Below are 21832 nucleotides of genomic sequence, written 5' to 3'. Positions count from 1 at the left end.
GAAGCATCCCACACCAGCTGTTCCATTGGGACCATTTTAATCCCCCCGCTAACCGCAAAGTTCGACCAAAGATACTCCCAGCTAAGAGTTTTTACTTCAAGCGCCAGTCTCAGTTGTATATTCTCGGTTTTAGTGTCTTATCGGACAGAAAAATAAATGGCAGTGACAACCATGGGATAGTTATGGCTGCATACATGCAGGATAGAAAATGTAGTTGCTATAGATATCATAGCTTCGAAATGAAGCTTCAACGAAAAAAAAAAACGTTGCTAATAAAAGTTGATCGTCTTGATGCCATTTGACACCCTGTAAGTATCAGAACACAGAACGGTATGGCAGGTGATGGGTATTAGTATTTCACCTCTCACCAGAAAATGTCGGAGACATCTCACACACTATTTACCCCAACAGACTAACTTATGGCGTATCTAGGAAGGGGGGGGGACATGAGACTCCAGGTTCCAGAATATTAAAAAATACGCTTAACCTACATTTTAATTAACCTGGAAATTTTGCGAGGGCGAGTGCCTCACCCAGCCAAATACGCCTATGGCTTACCTTGCTCTCAGGACGAAATTATCCAGCAGGTGGTCGATGCTCGAAATCCCGTCCCCCTTGGGCCTACAGTCTCTGACGTGGAGGGCAGCGGAACACAGGGAGAAGACGTCGAAGTAGCTGAAAGGGAGAAATATCAGGTGTGCCGGTTAATAATTCTTAATTTCGGCGCTGGATGGCGCTGGAAGCAAGGGTTGGTGCACAGTCTCAACTGTTACGTCAGTGTGTTGCCAGGACAGTACCTGTCAAAACGCCGTGGATGGGCAACCGAGTGCGAGTGATCGTGATATTGGGTTGGTGTGTGAAACATGTTGACCTTCAAACCAAATAAGAAGCATGTGCGGCACGTCCTGCTTTTCTTGTTCAATCAAAAGAAAAACGCGAGTGAAAGCCATCGTATCCTTGTGGAAACGTACGGTGACAATGTCCTAACGCAAGACACGTGTGTGCGTTGGTTTCGACGATTCAAAAATGGTGATTTCGACTTGAAAGACAAAGATCGCCCTGGCCAGCCGAAAAAAATCCAAGACGCCGAATTGCAAGCACTGTTGGACGAGGACGATACGCAAACGAAACAACAACTGTCAGAGAAGTTAAATGTTGGTCGCCAAACCATATCTGATCGTCTTCATGCCATGGGAAAGATCCAGATTGGGCGACAAGACACAGAAAAGTGATTTTACAGCACGACAACGCCTCATCACACACAGCGAAACGCGTCAGACACACCATTTCTGCACTTGGCTGGGAATTCTTGCCCCACCCGCCATATGAACCAGACTTAGCCCCTTCGGACTACCACTTGTTTTCATCGATGTCTCACTCACTTTTCCAGCAACACTTCAACAATTACGAAGATGTCGAACAATGGCTTGCTGACTGGATCATCTCAAAATGTGATCGATTTTTCTGGTAGGGCATCCACAATTTGACGGACAGATGGGCAAAATGTATAGCTAGCGATGGCGCATACTTTTAATAAAGCATTTCTTACCTTTCTCCCCAGATACACTTGTTTTCTTTCGGATCAATTAAGAATTATTAACCGGCGCACTTGGTAATATCAGGAACTCGTGGGACCAGTTGCAATATGCTTTCCTAAAATAGGCTGGAGCAACAAGATCTGGAGATAACTTCAAATTGCCTGAAGATAATATAATAATATAATTATTATAATTAACCACATAGTAAATATTTCTTCATTACAATGTAGTCTTAATGATATATTACCATCGGCGGACTTAGCGGGAGGGGCAAGTGCGTCTCCCAAGAGGTATGACTAAGTATTATTAAAAGTATCGATGGTATAATACAGGGTGTCCCACGAACGGCGCAACTGGGAATTAAGAGTGACGTAACCGAAACCTGTACATACATAAGTCATACACCAAATGTTAGCCCTGTCCAAGTAGATATTTTTAAACATAGAAACAACAAACGGGGTGCAGTGTTGTTCATGCAGTGTTGCCAAATGTAAGTGAAAGTGTAAATTTATTTTTCCACAAAACATGGAAAATTGCATGTCAAACATTCGTACGGAAATTTGGACGTCAATTTCCACCTTGGGTAGGTGGACTATTTCGCCATCTATAGTTCAGAGAAGAAAACCGATCGTTTTTGCGTCTAGCCAATCCTGAAATGCCTCGTAAAGGCGTACCGGTCCAAATGGGTGTTTTAAAAATAATATGAGGTACGGTGGCAACACTGTTGATGTTTGAAGGCAACAAAAGGTGTGTTTAGTGATGGTCTATGACATGGAAATACTGGAAACAGGAAAAAAAGAAAATGAAAATTTAGTGATGGTTTATGACAAGGAAATACTGGAAACAGGAAAAAAAGAAAATGAAAATTTATCCGATATGCCATCTGGTGAGATTTTATGGAACCACTTCATGTAGGACACTTTGCTGTGTTGAAGCCGTTCAAAGCATGAGGAACATGCATGAAAGTAACGTCTACTGTTCAGTTTTTTTTGCTCTAAATCGTTTTGTGGGTCAGCACAAGTGAAAGGCTTACATGTGTTTTCCACCTCGTGGAATCAACAAAATGAAATTTGGAAATAAATCAGGAAATACTGAACTGATTAACTGAAATGCGGCAAGGAAATTACGAAGAATGCACGAGTCTGTTCACTTTATTTTGCGAAAGATGATTTTATTACCATGAAAGTAAATATTGAATTGTTCTTTATGAATATAACATTTCTTTTCGAAAACAATGTATTATTGTGTATGTAATTTGGAACAGGTGCAAGTCGATTAAGTGCGAAGATGAAAATAGTTTGAGAATTAATTAATGTCTGTAATCATAAAGGTAAGGCAGAAAAAGGAAATTGACAAGCTAATGTTGCTGTTTCATTCAGTAAGTCAGTTTTCAGTGAAGACAGCCTCAATGAAACCTCATAGGCGCCGACTCCATGGGGCTTGGGGGGGGCTCGACCCCCCCAATGTTAACGGTGTGGGGGCAGAGACCCCCAAATAATTTTGCTTAAGAGGATCAATATTATTTTGCTTCTCATGTAAAGTTTACTCTGAATTGTGCCACATGAACTTAACTTTAACTACACATTTGAAATGTTCTAGATCGGGGCTCGAAAAATCCCGGTCGCCATGGCAACTAAAAATTAAAGCCTGGTGACTGTGATCTTATGCTGTAATATGTACGAAATTTTGACGATTCTAAGTTCAAATAGCAGCACAGCGTAAGTTAGCAAATTATTTTTTTTAAAAAAATCAACGTTGTGAACATTCCAGAGAGTCAGTAATAATGTCTTACTCTTTGTCCCCCAACACCCCATTTCCTGTTTTCTCGAATGAGTTAGGGATGTTTTGAATACCGTGATGCTCAGTCTCTTATACAGAGCATTTCAAAAGTTTCACAATCCAAACTTTGAAAATGTATATCATGAAAACCGTAAGAGATATTTACACCGGGGTTTCTCCATTATATAGTCTCATCCATTGAGATATTTTTCAATGCTTAAAATTATCAGTTTTCTCCATACAGAAAATTTAGATAAATTAATAACTGGCGGAAGACAGGATGGGATACGGAGCGGCGATCCTCCGCCTCCACTCGCCACTCTCACTTTTGGTACCCTCTCACTCAGATCTTCTTTCTTGATCTTATCTGAGTGTGGTATCCGTATCCCGGAATAGGATATAAGGATTACTTGGTAAGTGGAGAGGTCAGAAGGTACGTAAGAGAGAAGAGGCAAGTGCTCTGAGTCTTGGTACCTAAGATTTAAACCAAGACGTTTTTGAAAAATTAATATTGTGAAATTGAGTAGCTCCAAACAATAAGCAAGATATGAAATATAAAGATACATATAACATAGAAATAAAATAATGAATATATAAGAATACAATATAAGAATGAGAATATAGAATAAGATATTCGAGGAACCCTTAGATCCCATAAATAAGAGAATAATAATGGCACTTGATGAGGAATCCTTAGATCAGAAGACAGGTAGATATTCATAAGAGTTATATTGAAGAGACATCCCTGAAGAATAGGGAGTTCTCAAGCCTCCTCTTCTGTCTTCAATCTTCTACTCGCAGTCCTCAACTGGTAGACAGCATCTGGATACTGGAAATGTATATATTGGTTTCAGTCATCCAATTCTGGTATGTCGGGTTCTCTTCTGAGGGATGTAATGTAGTGTTTTCTTCTATTCAGGGAAGCCGGTCCTTCTTTATTCTATCTTATTTCATTTAAGCAATTATTTTGTGCACAGCTGCTTTCTCCCATTAATTGGGCAGCAAGTCTCATGCTCGATCTAGTCTTAGTTCCAGTGGGTTCCATGTTTTCAATAAATGATGATATTGGAACCACTTGTCGGGCTCGTGACTCTTGAAGGTGTTTGAATTCCATTTCCTCAAGCGTAGATATCAGCTCAGCCAAAGCATTAATTGTAGGAAAGGTTCGTTGACAAGTAAGTTGTTGTCTTACAAGGTTTGGTTCTAGCTTAGCTCTAAGTTCCCTTATTTTGGGGTCTTGAAATTTATTGCAATAAAACACAGCGTGTTCTGGAGTATCAGTAGTCTTACATACTTGGTACTGGTCATCTAGACTGAGGCCAAAGCGTTTCAAATATGCCTTATAAGGGCCATGCCCTGTAATGAGGTGTATCAACCCTTTAGTTGGTTTAAAGAGTGAGTTCATTGTCCAGAATTTAACGTCAGGAATATATAGCTTCGTGTGTACTGATCCCGAGTATTGTCTCCACTCTTGTTGCCATTTGCTTTGTAGAACCTGGTCAATGTCCTGCATGGTATTCACATTAATTCCCAACAGCATGAATATCTTAGCTTGGTCTCCCTTCCGAAACCAATATCTAGAAGCGTGTCTTTGAACCTCAAAATCAAGAGGCAAGACACCAGCTAGCACTATAGTTGACATAGTTGACGTTGTGCGAAAGGCCCCAAGAATTCTCAACAAGACGTTGCGCTGTGCCGATCTCAGACGGTCCCGGACAACTTTCTTCCTAGAAAGGAAAGCCGAAGTAGACGCTGCATAACATATAGTTGTAACAAATATCGCTTTATAATACAGCATTGCGATCTTGAATGGTATCTTAAATGCAGTATTACCCATGTTTAAGATATTGTGTAAAGCTGACTTGGCCTTAGCTGTAACACTGTTCACATGAGCTCTTAGGCTCATTTGAGCTTCCATGTGAATTCCAAGGTATTTGATGACTTGAACATTTTTAATTGAAGAGTTCTGAAACTTGAATATAGGCGCTCGAGCCAGTTTTCCCTTAAGGAGGATTTGATATGTCTTCTTCTTAGCTATGGTCAACTTAGATTCCTCAGACCAAATGGCCACTTGATTCAAGATATTGTTAGCATTGAACTCCAAACCTTTGCGATTATTCGATCCGGTTATGATTAATAGATCATCTGCATAAGCAACACTATCTATGATCTCATCCATCCTGCTGAGAGCCAGCAGTAGTGGTTCCAAGGTTATATTCCAAAGGACTGGCCCCAGGACAGAGCCCTGAGGACAGCCTTTGTTGACACTCCTGCAGATCGTCTCATGTCCCCAAACGAACTGTATTCTCCTGTCTTTCAGGTAATCACAGATTAAGCTGTATAGAGGCTTAGGAATCTGCAACCTCCTTAGTTCTCGTAGTAAGTATGGCCACCATACATTATTGAACGCTCCGCTAATGTCAATTGTAATTCCAGTAACATACTTATAATGAGTTTGGTTTATAGATGTTATCACACGATTGACCGCATCCTCAGTAGAGCGTCCTTTAATAAACCCATACTGTTTGCTGGAATTCCTTATTAGTGTTAGTCTTTCGTTTAGTCTCTTTGTAATCAGCCTCTCAAAAACTTTGCCTAAGACATCCAAGAGGCAAATTGGCCTGTAGGATTTTACATTGGATGGACCTCTTTTGGTATCCTTTAAGAAAAGCACTAACGTTGCTAATTTCCAGTCTTCAGAAAAAATCCCTTCTGCTAGACATTGGTTATAGATTGTCTGTAAACCTCCGAGAAGTTGGTTTTTAGTAATTTTGATTAACTCGTTTAGAGTTCTATCAGGACCCGGGGCTTTGCCATTTTTCAATCTGTCGATCACCGCGGCGATTTCTTCCTGTGCAAACGGTATCACCAGTGTAGGATTTTCATAGGTTACATCAACTGTAGATGTATGCGTATTCTTTGCAGCAGCGCGTAAGCATTGCTGAAGAGTATTTTACTACTCATTCTTACACTCATGTGCAAGAGGTTTTCGAAAAAAAATCCCCTGCTTCTGCTGTACCTCACAAAGCAACTGTTTACCACTAGTCAAACACCAACAAATGATCCCACAAATTGTTAAGAGTTGGTATTATTATTGAAGATTAGGCACACACAGAAGATGTACTATGTAGAAATTTTCAGCGAAAAATGCAGGCTCGAACAGGGCTCGAACCTGAGTCTCTGGCATATCTTACGATTTCTCTAACCACTGAGCTACTGGTCCGGCCTGGCCTCGCCTGATTTCCCGCTGTCGCTGTTTTACCTTTGTGGAATCGTGTCTGCCAGTGCTACCGCAACGGGAATTGTTGCCTTTGAAACACAGTAGACTTCGACATTGCCTGGTTCCTCCCAGCGTCATAGGCGCCGACTCCATGGGGCTTGGGGGGGGGGGGCTCGAGCCCCCAAATGTTAATGATGTTGGGGCAGAGCACCTCAAATAATTTTGCTTAAGAGGATCTAATGTATTATTTTGCATCTGTTGTACAGTTTACTCTGTATTGTGCCACATGAACTTAACTTTAAATACACATTTAAAATGTTCTAGACCATCAACTTTGGGGGGGTCTATGACCAGAGACAGCAAAACACATGACTTATTACTATATACTAAGTATATAATTATGAGTATTGTTAACATTTTTACTAAAAAGAGTTTCTAAATAACGAGGTGATAAAACAATTATACCAATATGATGTTTAGTGAATTCTGAACAATTTGAGGTCGTAAACACAACTTTCAGGCAATATTGATATGTACGATATTTAGTTAACCTCGAAATCTCTTCCTCTAGTCCAAAGAATAAGGGGACAATAATTCTAAAGTCTTTGAGTTTATTTAACACTGACTTGCAGTAAAGTACGCGAGGAAAGCTTATGAAAAGTCTGTATTGCAAAAGTGGGAACGGCTATGATCAAATGCATTATTGCTAAAGCACGGCGTGCTGTGTGTTTTTTTATAATTGCAAAACTAAATTAAGAAGTAAAATATTGTAGCAAGAACAAAAAAGTAAAACTATTTTCCTGCGATTTGTGTTAGTATTTATGTAAATAATTAAATAAAACTCTTAAATATTGTATATATTAGTTATTTTTATGGGTACGTCAATACTAAGGTTATTTGCACTCGTCACATGTCCTTTCTTTACAAGTCTGTTGTGGACATTAAAACACACCTATGCCCTCGGCGGGACTCGAACCCGAGACGTCTGGATCAAAGCGAGTTGAGTCGACCACCCAACACGCTCGGCTACCGAGGCCGGCATGAAACTGTTAGGTTGGCCTCTAAATGTAAATACATAGCCTACTTTTAAATAAAAATGTTAATTGTTATCTAAAAAAAACAAATGAGCAGACACAAAAGACATAAAAAGACTTTGAAATATTTTCTAAAAGTTTTTTATGTTACATATCATTTGCATGAGGAATAATAGCTGCTTAAAAACTGCTATAAGAAGACATAATTTTTATTTTTAAAAATGGGAGGGAGTGAGTCATTCATTCATTTATTTGAGTGATCAGAGACCCCCCAATAATGTTGACAAGTCGGCACCCCTCCAGCGTAGAGATGTTAATGCACTTTTCGCTGAAAATTTCTACGTAGTATATTTCCTGTGTGTGCCTAATCTTCAATAATTAACATCTCTACGCTAGGAAGAACCAGGCAACGTCGAAGTCTACTGTATTTCAAAGGCAACAGCCGGACCCTGTGGCCGAGTGGTTAGCACATCGCGCTGCTACGCAAAGGGTCACGGGTTCATCAATTTCATCAATTCATCACTCATCCCCATCTTCGCAAATTAGCCAAGAGGTACAAAACGTGAAGTAAAATAAACTAAATCAATCAATCAATGAAAGGCAACAGATCCGGTTGCGGTAGCACTGGAAGAGAAGATTCCACGCAGGTAAAACAGCGACAGTGAAAAATCAGGCGAGGCCAGGCCGGCTCAGTAGCTCAGTGGTTAGAGCAATGGCACGGTATATCAGAGACTTGTGTTCGAGTCCTATTCGAACCTGCATTTTTCGCTGAAAATTTCTACGTTGGTATATATTGTTGAAAATCAATTCTCAGATGTTTTGAGCAAATTAACAATATTTTTTAATAGTAGTTTCCTGGCGCCTGATTTTCAGAGCTGGCGCCTAGCTTTGAAGAAAAGTTTTCGAGCACTGTTCTAGACCATCAACTTTGGGGGGCTTAGACCGCTAAACCATCAACTTTGGTGGAGCTATGATCAGATACAGCAACACACGTGACTTATTACTATATACTAAGTATGTAATTATGAATGAGTATTGTTAAAATTTTTACTAAAAAGTGTTTCAAAGGACGATGTGCATGAACTAGGGTAGTGGATGGGACGTTCGGGCTACAAATGGCTCTCACATGATATTCAGAACGAGTTCATTGATATATTAGGGAGATCTGTTTAACGCTCAATGGTAGCAGTTATTAAAATTCGGGAATATTTTGCTAGTATATGGTTGACTAAACTTGTGACATCCATCTGTGGACAATTAATAAATATTCTGCATTCGAACTCGGAATACACATTTTGAAATTTTAGAGGGATTGATGGGCTTTTATGAGATTCCGAACACTGAGGCCAAAACTTAAAAAAGGGAGAGAGTGAGTAATTAATTTATTTATTTTCAGTGATTAGAGCCCCCCCCCAATAATTTTGACAAGTCGGCGCCCCTGGCCTGTCTCTTTGGCGAAAGAACTGCAACAGCATGTTTACATTTTTCTCCTGCCCAAGCTTTGCAATACAGGCGAATTGCTTTATTTTCAAATCATTTCTGAGAGCCCCAGTTACAACCGAGGTGCAGATTAAACAGCACTGCTTTGAAGAACCAGTGCGTATACATTAGTTTCGTCTGTGTTTTCCGTGTAATTTTTGCCTATCACAATTAAATGCTTCGCTCTCAGCGCAGTTTCATCTTCGTTATAGTTCCTGGAATTCACATCGCATTCGCAATATTTAAATATATCTCCTAATTTAAACGTTTCTTCCATACCAGCAATGACAACACGCTGATATAACGTGTACTACTACTGAATGTAAACAAAGATTTATCCTACATAGAGCGACCATATTAGAAGCGACACTAGCCCTCAGGTGGTAATTTTAACCGCGAATAGCTAACCCTGAACTTATTTCTTCATTTTGTACGTACCCGCGATTCAAGCGCCACGCACATTTGTTTGGTCTTGTATTTTCACTGCCAGCAGGTCCGTTACTCGCCCCTGCGGCAAGCGGCAACACTGTTCTCATATACCCAACAGTCCATTCTTTTCGCTTAACGATCTATAGCACGTTTCCCCTACTTTCGTCTCTTGTATGTGTTTTTGCTACTTCACGGCCAAACTTCAAAACTCCGGAGGAACTTATGAAACACGGTGTACAGTCGTGTATATTTATTAGAATGTATCGGTGTATCGAATAACAAATTTCGGTATGTCTATTACTAAATACGTGAGTTGCAAAGTTATTTCCTGTATTCGTTGTGGTTGAAAGGCCTGATATGTATTTTTACGATCATTTCCTATAATCACGTGAATAGATATCTCTTGCTTTGAGCACCTTTCTGAATTGCGACTGGCAAAATATTTGAAATTAGAAAGAAATATAATTTCTTTTCACACACAGACTACACGCTTTGCAGATATGTCGCACCCTAAACAAAGAAATAAGCAACAGGACTAACACATTACTTACACGTGCTTCAGGCATTCAACATCTTCTAGAACGTGAGGATTCAGCTTCTTGAAGATATTCTGCTCCAAATTCCTGAAGGGAGAAACGAATACATCAGAACAGGATATTTTGTCATCAAACGATACGTTGAGAGTGAATGAATGGGTTAAAATGTTTCGGTGCGTCGGCACCCTTCAAAGTATACGAGGAAAAATCTTCTTATCTGAAACCCTTACCTTAAAGTTAAAAATGAACTCCTTCAGGAAGGTTAAAAGTCCAAGGTTGTAAATGGATCTGCACAGGATATGCACAACACATCAGAAGGTAAGGAGACACTAAATACTTCCTCAGAAACAGCGTAAGAGGCTCGATGTTCTCAAAAAATAAAAACACTGTTACCACGTCCCAAGATAGTGATTATGAGGGAAATCCTTCGGGAATCACAGAGCGCTTAGTCTCGGATTGGAATCCCAGTATGGGCATATTTATGAGTGTCTCATCAACAATATCATCACTCATCCTCATGGTTGGCATGTTGAAAAAGGTGTTTAAAACGCACGTTTTTTTTACAAACCTTTAAATAGATTTAAAAAAACACATTTTGCTACACTTGATATTTGATAGTCTGAGGTTAATTGCATGTTTTGTAATTTTGTCGTGTTATTTTTTACGGTACACAAAAATCTGTTCAGTGACTGGAAATGTATATTCTGTTAACAGAGAAACATATTGTAATGAATACCCGTAGGCCACGTTTAAAACATCTGGCTAAGTGTTTAAAACATTTATAAAATTGAATAGTAAACGGATGAAACAGTTTTGTTCCGCACTTAACACACTGCACATAGTTGCTAATGTCAATATTTAGTTACATTTACGATTAAATGTCGTACTTCGAAAAAGAGAGTAGCTACAACGTCGATAAAGTGCGGCGTGGCAACTGTGGAGTAGTTGAACCTTCGCGAACAGCTTACATGCGAGATTTGAGAGTATCGTAAATAGGTATTTGAAGAAGTTAATCGGGTGTTTACTTTATAAACAGTCCTTTCCTGCATGATTAACAGATTCCTTACTAATCATTATTCTTAGAAAATAAGTCTCTTTTGGCATTATGTTTTTAAACATTTTATTTCTTTAACATTCTATGTTTTTTGTTCTTGATAAAAACACCGTTTAAAACATTTAAAACATATTTAAAACAAAAAATGTTTTATTTGTTTCTCTTAAAAGAAAGAAACTTGCCAACCCTGCTCATCCTCATATTCGCGATTAGCCAAAAGTGGATGAAAAGCGAAGAAGAATAAACCCAATGAATGAAGCAAGTCTCTGATGTAAATATTAGCTCCATACTCTATACTCCAGTCTGGAATTTGGAACACTCGGCACACTCTGGAACTATTTGCGCGCAAAAGAAGAAGGGCCATCCCACCCTTTCCCCACGGAAAATAAATATGAACCTACAAGTATATATTTTATACTACCCACAGAAATTTATACAGGTTACTATAATGACGTTGCAATCAAACCGAAGAAGTATTTTTGAGGGGGGATGACTATTATGGGTTGAATATAGCTCGTTCGTCCCCAGGAGAAAATGCCTCGCTTTCCCCTCCATGGAAAAAATCCTGCGGATGTTCATGCCTGGAACACTTTTGACATTAAGTAAGTCTCTTGAAGCTACGACACTGTGGACGTTGGGAATCAATAGGAATAACAACCATCTCTGGAACATAATGTTCATCCATGATTGGTTCTACTTTTACCGCCCAGCGCTTAAATCCAAATGCACACTCTTGTTTATTAATAATTATAATTCCCTCCCTCCTTATTTATCTTTCATCATTCGCTGGTATTTACCATAGTATAATATAGTGCACTAGTTTGTTTTACTTTTAACAGCTCTTTTTGTCCTGTTTATGTTCCATTACTTCACCTGGAAGTATATTATGTAGTTCTGCCACCTATTTTCATTTACTGAAGTTCGCTGCGTACAAAAGGGTAATGCAAGGCATTGTGCAATGCATCATGACATGAAGGTAGAGGGGGATGTGAGGGAAGGAAACACACACATTCACAATCACTGCCGCTTGTAGAGGTGTTGTGATCAGGATCACGCTTCGGCCGCTTTTACTCCTCAGGGTTGCCACCAGATACTAGTTTATTACATCCCTAAGTCTCTCAATGCAGGGGCATTGAAGCCAGAAATTCCGCCCCTGAAATCACACTCTCCGGGTATCGAACCACCGTGGCTCATGTGCTATCAGAAAGTGGAGCGTAGTAGTACACGCATTTCTTGTACTATGGAACCTTTTTCTTATATCTGCCAACACTGAAAGAGTACATTGAAGAGCAAAATACAGTAGTTTAGTAAGTTTGTTTCGATCAATGTCAAGCGCAAAAAGAGTGCTCCTGTCATAATCTACTGCTTCGAGTCGAAATGCTGACACTTTCCTCACTTGAAGTTGAACCCGGGTACCTTATGTTATTTTGAGACTGAAATTCCACAGGTAATATGGAAGATGTGGGGTGTTTGAGGGCGATCAACACAGATAACAACACTGGAAAAAATCCTTGTGTATCTGTGGGTAGGCTTCTTGATCTGAGGGTTTAGCACGGGCCTCTCCGATGGCGTAGTGGTTACCTCGTCGCCAAGGGGGCTCGGATTCGAAACCCGGTGGAGGCACGTAATTCTTCGTAACGCGCAGTCAACTGTAGGTGAAGTCCCGGTTAGCCTATCTGTGCACAAAATGGACTTCAAACAATATCTGAGGATTTGGTAAAAATTATATTTCTCCCCCTCGCAATTCAAACATTCATGAAAGAGGTATAAGCCTTATAGTCATTGTACAGGAGGATCCATGAGTATCACCGTGCAAATTGTCCATCACCATGGTCGTGCACTTTTTGACCCAATAAGAGCTTCGTGAATTAAAAGAAAACTCAAAACAAGCACGGTGTTGCTCGACTACCCTTGCCTTCATTGAAGATTTTCAATTGATGAGGTTACGAGGGGCATCACCACGTGAAAATAGATGTCACCATTTAACTCCGTACATGACGTTCCCTGTTCCACCACGTTATGAAAAATATCTCTTTCATAAATCCTTTTCGATTTATGAGGTTGATACGATGTTTCAGAATTACCCTGTATATAATCTACTTGATTATGCTTTCTTACTTATCAATACATTCTCAACTTACCCATCAATGATTGCTCTGTGATGAAACCTTGGCTACACCGCGAAGTTTTTATTGTTGTTAGTTTCATTAAATTGTTGTCATTCGCCGACGACTTTTCTGCCACGAACCATTTTTTAATTCTCTTACTTGCAAGCTTCTATTCTGGTAACACTGCTGGAATTGTCTGTTTCGCAAAGTAGTACTAATTATACGTTTTGAAAGATGTTATTCAGACACTGAGACATGTTAATAAATGTTCTTAAATATGCTAAACCCTTTTTTATCAGAAATGCAAACTTCGAATCTTTAAATATATTCCGTATATTATTGTTAAAGGAGTCTTTCTTTCTTTCTTTCTTCATCACAAATCATAGCATAAGAAGAAAATATCGAAGGACGCACAACAAATATCGGTACTTGGTAGTGCGGGGCTGATATCGACACCCTTGCAGTGGGATTGTTTTAGGAGGAAAATCTTTCCATACGTGCAAGTTGATGCAGGCCTTATTGTTTGCACGTTGTAGTAAAAAAAGTTAGGAAAGTGATTTCGCTACAGTTAATTTTATGCATAAAAATAATTAAATGAAAATATAATTCGCGCATCAAAGGATTACGGGAAAGGGAAGATAACATCAGAGATGCGAAGTGTAAAACAAAGGAAAAACTATTATTTTGTACATTTACATGACGTTTTCATGGTGGCCCACAGTACTGCGTTAACTAAACAGAAACAAATGGATCAATCGAGGTCTTTAGTATTATACTTTCTATGGCTATTAATCAATGATAATCAAAAACAAAAATCAAGAAGGATAGTAGAGAAATTTCAATCGTAACTGAAAATATAAGTTACTACTGCCACTACTAATCAATAATAAATAAATGTGATCAAAGTTTATTAACATGCATTTGTTTTGATGCAATCTGCATTGCAAGTAACAACTAGTGATGCAAGAATGCGTTGACAATATATATATCTCCTGCTGCCACCTATAATTTGAAAATAGTGGTAAATTTAAACATGGTGCATATAAAGCAACCAAAGATACATTCATTGCAGCATTTCAACATACTTACAATGATTCCAGACTTCCGAGACTCGCAAATGCTTCATTGTGGATGTCACCCAATAAGTTCTCGTCGAGATTCCTACAAAGAAATGTTATTGTTAGTAATTTATATAACTTAAAGGATATAATGTTAACAAATTGTTACAGATATGCATCTAAAAAGGATGATAGTAAATATTTCCTTTAATGGAAAACTGTTGTAATAGTGAATGCCGTGATGCTGCACGGAACATAAGTTGACAACGAACTCCTTACCTTTGGCTTCGAGCTCTCATGTGCTTATCTCTGGTTAGCGGAATGGGGAGTGGCACGATGGTTCAATCAGGCATGGTTAGGAAGTTGTTCGAAATGTTTAACAGAATCAAGTTCATGAAATGGGTTAATAAGATTCCACATCCGAACTAGAGCCCTGCATTGGACCACTTTTTCTCGCTCGTACTCGTTCGACTCTCCCAGCACTAAAGAGCTTGTGGAAAGAGAGGCCTCAATTCTCGAAAACCCCAGATTCAAAGCGTATCACATGCACAGTTCTGTGATGTGGCAAACTACTTCCAGTAGTAAGCGGGAGGCTGCTGGCTCATGGCTCTGAATTAACAATAGAACGGCCTGTTGAATTACAAATTGCTGTTAAGACGTTAATATCTCTTCGAATCATCTGAAATTTCTTGACCTTTGTTCTTTTTACGTTGAGAATATATTTTTGATTTAAAAATTTTAAAAATAAATTTATTATGTAGTTATTCATCGAAATATCTCCAACCGCGGGAGCGGTCAAAATGACCGCTGTGCATTACCCTCCATTTTGTATGCAAAGGTAAACAGAAAAATGCAAACCTCCTTTCGGGAGATGTATTACAAAATTCGCCTTCAAGCTACTGCCACCTGGTGTGTCATTTATTAGATTTATCACTAGGTGACAGCAGCTTACAGGTGAATGTTCAATCTCTATTGTTTAAGCCGAATAGGGAGTTGCGAAACTTTGCAAGCACTGTCTTTGTTTGTCGTCTTTTCTTGATATTTTTTCCTCGCACACGTGAGTGATTATTCTGCTCTAAAAATGGCTGAACGTGGACTATCAGCTGAAGATATATCAAAGTATTTACACTCAATTCAGGACATAGATGCTGACAATTCCGATAGAGGTGAAAGTGAAGAGGATCCCGATTTTGTTCCACTAGGACAAGACATTGAATCGAACCATGCGTCAGAAGATGAAGAAAACGAAGCAGCACCTGTTTCTACAGTTCAGCGGGGAGCAAAAAGAAAATCCACAGTGTCTCCAGGTGAGTCTCCTTTTCTATCTGGAATGAAATACAGTGCTAAAGATAGAAGCGAATGGACTGTAATTGATGCCGATGTAAATGTTCCTGGTAGGCATCCAGCACATAATGTGACAACCATCGCCGAACATGAGAAAAAGTTACCAATCTAAGCATTGTTACAGTCATGCTTCTCCACAAAAGAAAACAAAACCAAAAGAAAACATACAAATATTTATAGGAAATTACAGTCGCAAGCTTCATTCATTGTTACAGGCTTTTATAGAAAAAACGCGTTCTTGCTTTGAAGTGAAATAAACAGATATCTTTCTTATACTTTCAGTTCTTTCTTTCTCGCATTTCAACCTAAGATTTAACAAAACAATGGATTATTTTGTTCAACAGTATTGAGTAATATAAACGAACAAAACAACAATTGAATAAATAAGTTCATTTGCACTTGCGAGATTCCTTCCTTCCGTCAAAATGCATCCATTTGTGAGTTCTCGGGCAAGGGTCGGATGACTTGTGAGATCGAATGTTTGGGAGCCAAAACAATATCAATGATGAAATTAGACCACAATCGGTGATTCGTGTCGACAATAAAGGCGCAATAAAACATTTCTTGAATAACTCTCCATTCCTTCAACTGTTCTAATTTCTTGTTGAGTGCAGCACGTTTAGAGATGGGAATCGGATAAGGCTTCCCAAATACAGGAATTTGATCTATTAAATTTATTTCACATTCCAGTCCTTTGACCGTTCCTGGTCTGTCAGAAAACGTCGGTTGATATTTTAAAATTAAATCTAACAGTTCCTTTCGTTCTGAAAAACTCAAAGTAATACTTTCATCGACCTTGCACTTCAAATCCTCCTCACTAGCCATCCACTTGTCATACTAAAAGTGGTGCACAGCCTTGCTTTGCTCATTTGCACCCACGTTAAAAACTATATTCTCAGACAAGGATGATTCATCATCGAGGCGAAGTATCAGCTGATTGGTTTGAAAGTCCACATTAGCCTTGTAGTCACGCAGAAACGGAACTCCTAAAAACATATCTGCCGGAATGTTTTTGATCATAAAAATGTCTACTTGAACTTCCTGTCCATCAAATGATATTGTAAGTTTTCGTTTTCCACACACACGTACGTGCTGTTTTCCTGTAAAGTCTGTCATCCTAACTTGTGGTTCTTTTTTAAGTGTCATACCACTGAATTTCTGCACTAAACGTTCCCAAATTTCATAATTCAACAATGATACCTCGCTTCCGGTGTCGATGACACAAGATACCGGAAGTCCAGCGATGTTACTATTCACGATCGGAGTGGTGCTATTTGAAGATAAATTTTGAATTTTAAATACGGCACCTCGGATCACAGCCTTTTCAGTTTCAGTTAAATCAATCGTCGTGGTCACTCCAAAAGATCTCGAATCACTAACGTGGGATAGCTCCTCAAGATGCCCTTGCCCAACACGGAGCTGATCAATTAAGCAAGGTGAGAGTTTTCCGCAGAATTCCCACCTGCCTGATTCATGCTCCAGTAGTAGTTTCGAGTGTCATTTATGGCCTGTTGCTGTTCCTGACTTAACGGCGGCTCGTCAGTGTTTGTTTCAGCGTTCACCATCGGGTTATGACGGGGAGAGTCCGATCTTGACCGTTGGTAGCTCGGCCTGTATCGCTGTCGTCGACGAGCAGGTGGTGTCCATTGCCTCGTTCTTTCTGACCGCTCATCTGTTTGAGACGTCCGGTTCTGTTGATTCTGCCGTCGAGAAGTATTGTACGGATGAAATGAATTTTGGTTTTGATTGTTAGGACGGTTATTTTGTCTTACCATCCTTACTTGTGGAGCTCTGTACGACGAAATTTAGAGTCTTCCTGTCGTCGTACGCCAGCCGTGTTGTCATACGTTTGCCAACCCATCGGTTCTTCGCACACTTCGTAACTTTTAAGAAATGTTGTCAGGTCACGAATGTTCCTAGGAGCGTTGGCAAGGCACAGATGTCGCACTCGAAAAGGGAGCTGTTCGATTATCAAAGTCACCACTTCATTTTCTCGTAAAATGTCAGACAGGTTCTTGAAAGCAGCGTAGGTACTCCAGGCGTAACTTTCCATGGACGAATTAGTTTGCCTAGAATAACGACGCCGTCGCAAAGCAGCAAGTTGTCGTTGTTTAGCTTCCGGGGAAGCAAACTGTGCCCGGAACTGTTCACAAAAGTCCTCATAGTTTAGGAACTGGTCACGGTTCGCGGAAAGCCAATGTTCAGCCGTTCCCACAAAGATTCGAGACAGCAAACCTACTCGACACTCATAAGGCACATGCTTTAGGCGAAAGCTAAGGTTTGGGTCTGTCAGATATTTTTCCGCTGAGTACGCTTCAATGTTTCCGTCAAAATTTGGTAACTGATTTATGTCTGTCATGCGTGGCAAACGAATATTCCACTCTCTTAAAGGGGCACTATCCGATCCGGACACTTCATCACTTACTCGTCGTTCGTCAACGTCGTACTGTCCAACACGAAATGCTTCTCGAGCAGGTACAGACTCGCGTACAGAAGGTCGATGATCTCTCTCAATGTGCAAGGAATGTTGTGGCCCATGTTTTCGCCTACGGGAGGGGTAACAGTTTCCTCTCGAACAACTAAATTTGTCACACGCTGCCGAAGGTCTGCAATGTCGTTTTGTAGGTTCGTGTGGGTCTCCGTCACAGTCTCCTTTAGCTGGGTCCGCAGACCAGAAATGTCCTGCGAAAGTTCGGTCACTTGATCCTTCAACACGCCTACATCGGACTCAAGAACAGTCTGCTTGGACACTAAACCCTGTTGTGCTTCTTCGACTTGCCCAATACGTTCACATGTAAGCTGTATTTGAACAGGAAGAGCACTTAGTTGTTGCATAATGTCACCAACCTTTCCCGCTATCTGTTCATTACTATCCCATTGTTTTTCCGATAATGCGGTGACGAACTGTTCTTGTCGTTGCCGGTCTCTCTCTTCCCGTTCACGTTCCTGGGTTAACCTGGCTTCTTCCCGATCACGTTCCTGAGCTAACATCTCACGTTCTTTCTGTTCCATGGCGGTGACGAACTGTTCCTGTCGTTGCCGGTCTCTCTCTTCCCGCTCACGTTCCTTTTCAGCAATGGCAGCAATCATCTGATCCTGTGTCTCCATCACGGCCTTTATCCAATCCGGGATCACTGACACGGTGCCTAGCACAGGTTCCACCGGCCGCATCCTCTGTTCAAAGCACGTTTGACACAGCAACTCCTTGTCATTCTCGCCGACCACAGTTTCTGCTCGTGCCACACACCCAGTGCGGAATAAACTGTCACAATTTTGACATCGGTATCCAGATTCTTCTGTCCAAGTAGTGCTGCAACACGCCGCTATCGTCTCCTGTACTACGCTGCGTGATTGGCTCCTTAGGTTCTTCTTATCCATCTTCTGGGAAAGTGGCATGAATTTTGGGAGGACACAAAACACTCCGGACCACTGGGAAGCACTTCACGCAATGGGACAATCTTCACTCTTCACGAGCCCCGCGATGTGGCGCCAAAATCATGCTACGTCCCGCGTAGCGGTGCACTTCACAAGTACACTTACCTTATAAGCTCAGCAGAGCATGCTGGATAATCCCAGGGTTCGGGCTAAGTTACTTCGTTCCTTTCCCTTGGATCCACAGGTGAAGTCCAATGACAACCCACGAGGTTGTCCTCCTGATGCATGTATCCACAAGTACGAAATACACTTTCGAAATAAAGAAAAACCGCAATATGTTCAACTTTACGTTTATTATAGACACGCCCGTATATCAAGTAATACTAAAATTACAATTAAAATAGTTTCGAACGATACAGCACGAGATGCGTAAGCCTATCTTTTCCGTAACGCGAAGCACCTCTTGCTACTTCAAATCTCTCCGCGCGACTACTAACCGTTTTTCTCTGGAAGGCGAAAACACCTCCTCAGTTACACAGTGTTACCAGACACAATAACCTTTTAATACTAGTAAGTTGATAAAAGCAAACAGTAATATATTAGAAATGTACAGTAATCTGGAACAGTGAATTTAGGTATGTGGTGGCAACAATACAATGAAAAGCGCGTGATCTTCTCACACCACAAGAGTTTAAATAAATCAACAATGGCTTTCAAAATATAAGAGAAACGAACGGCGTTTGCCAGAACATGAAACAACAAATAGATATAAGAAACTTAACTCAGAAATTATTAACTTAGGCTTAACTAACTTGATTAAAATGAAACTTACAACAATCTTTAGAATATTTAAAAGCAAATGAAACGATTAATGTTGAAACTATGTAAATTGCTTAAATTTGCCGCTATTCATACTTGTAGATATGTGTATAATTTTGATTATAAAGGCGGCCATATTAGAAAATTGGCTGAAGGCATTAATATATTTATGAATATATATATATGAATTATTAACTGTATAATACTAATAATAATAATATTATAAAACCACGAAGTAATGGCAAACTCGGGGTCATTACAAATGTTTGACAAGAAAAGCCTGGCCCGTCAGGATTTGCTAAATGAAATATCCTTGAAGGAAAGGTTTCAAGTGCATGGCGTCTTTTTGTGAATGAGAGGATGCTTCGTCACATAAAATCCTGCACTTAAGAAGAAGCTCATCGTCAAACTGGAGGAAATGACTGGTCTGTTACATTACAGGAACTTGATTCATTTATCGCAATTTGTATGCTCTCGGAACACATTGTGCGAAACGTCTTGAATTAGACAGTTTGTGGGACAGTACCTGGGCACCACTATTTCTTTGTGAAACCATGGCTAGGGACAGATTTCTTGAAATAATGCGATATCTGCGTTTTGATGATAAAACAAAAAGGTCCGAACGCATAAAAAGTGACGAGTTTGCGCATGTGTCCGAAATATGGAAAACAGGAACGGGGTCATGCATTCATTTCTGTGAAATTAAAGATGTGTAGTGAAAGAATTAAAAAAATATTAACAAACAAATCTATAAATATAACCCACTTTTTCCATGGAGGTCTATTTGACCGCTGTCGCGGTTCTAGTCATAAAAAAGCCCGCTGTTCTAGTGTTTTAAGTGAAGGGCTAGAAGGAAGAAATCTGAGTAATGGAGAAAATTGGATCAATCGTTACACACATTACTTTTAAGAAATGGAGTTTCTAACAAGACGTAGTACACTACATTAGTGCGTGAAGAGAAATACCGAGAGAAAAGCTTCATTACACAAGAAGAGAGATCAGATCACGACTTCGATAGATGGACAACGTCGGTGAAAACGTAGGGACGATGAAAATTCCAGCATGGAGGAGAAGAATTGATGACAGAGTGGAATGGAGGCTGATTGAGGAGGAGGTCAAGGCCCACCAAGGGCTGTAGAGGCAGAAAGAGAGAGAGAGTATGCACAAGTATTATTTGGAAATTTGTTGGCTATTTTTATACATTTTCGCTTACGTCCTACGTTTTATGAGATTGTTATTTAGGGCCCTTTTATGCTACTTTTGGATAATCGCGACGATGAGGATGGGTGATGATATGATGAAGGGAAACTCATGCTCGGTACGAGATTTTAACGCGGTGCGCCTGGCGTCGTAGCGCGTTTTGTGAAACCACTCCGTCACGGAGGTCGGCGATGACAAACTGATGGAAAACTTGCTTGGTAACACTGAAAGTGCATGTTTAATTAATATAAAGGCGATAAAGCACAAGCCATGCCTTAACCTGGATCTGAACCAAGGACTTCTGCATTCGGAGCTTGTTACGCCAACCACAACACAAAGAATGCAATTTCTCCCTTTCAGAGGAATGTTCTGTAGATGAGGGTGCTAACCCTGTCCGTTAAAAATCAAATTAAAATCCAGTTTCTGCTGCATAATTCGTTATATCATTCCACTCAGGCACAGAGTTTACTTGCATGTGAACTAGCTAAGCGGATTTTTTTTTGCAGCAGAAACTACAGAAAGAGTCGCCACATCTGTGATGTGGAGAGCTGAAACCCTAGCCATTGGAGGAACTCTGATGGTCGGTGAATGTTCACGAGTGGAGTTTTTTGCTTTCGTTGCAAAACAACTCCTGAATATTGAATGAACCAATTTCCGCTTCTCTCAGAGAACAACACGTTCTACTGCAATTATGGGCTTTTCCAGTGCACCTGCTTAACTTCAGATGAAAGTAATATTCTCCTCACATTTTCAAACGGAAACTTTGTAGGATGATTATTTTCTAAACTCGCAGTCATCTGTTGTTTGCTTGAAATACAAAACACCAATTATACTCCTGGAATCAGATTTATGGTAATGA

The 21832-nt window shown here is 40.0% G+C and overlaps 1 protein-coding gene across 1 annotated transcript in view; it reads right to left on the bottom strand.

Moving 5' to 3' along the window:
• Window positions 1–21832, bottom strand: part of LOC145990474 (uncharacterized) — a 462687-nt gene that overhangs the window by 128842 nt on the left and 312013 nt on the right. The window contains exons 12-14 of the mRNA XM_083126168.1: window positions 14267–14338; window positions 10031–10102; window positions 559–675 (exon numbers count right to left, since the gene is read on the bottom strand). Coding sequence (XP_082982294.1) covers window positions 559–675; window positions 10031–10102; window positions 14267–14338 — 261 coding nt within the window. The remainder of the gene's footprint in view (window positions 1–558; window positions 676–10030; window positions 10103–14266; window positions 14339–21832) is intronic.

This window comes from Lepisma saccharinum, chromosome 7 (genome assembly GCF_977018435.1).
Source record: "Lepisma saccharinum chromosome 7, izLepSacc3.1, whole genome shotgun sequence".
In the NCBI taxonomy this organism is placed as follows: Eukaryota; Metazoa; Arthropoda; class Insecta; order Zygentoma; family Lepismatidae; genus Lepisma; species Lepisma saccharinum.
Note: the sequence above shows the minus strand (reverse complement) of the source record. Positions and strands in the feature narration are given on the sequence as shown.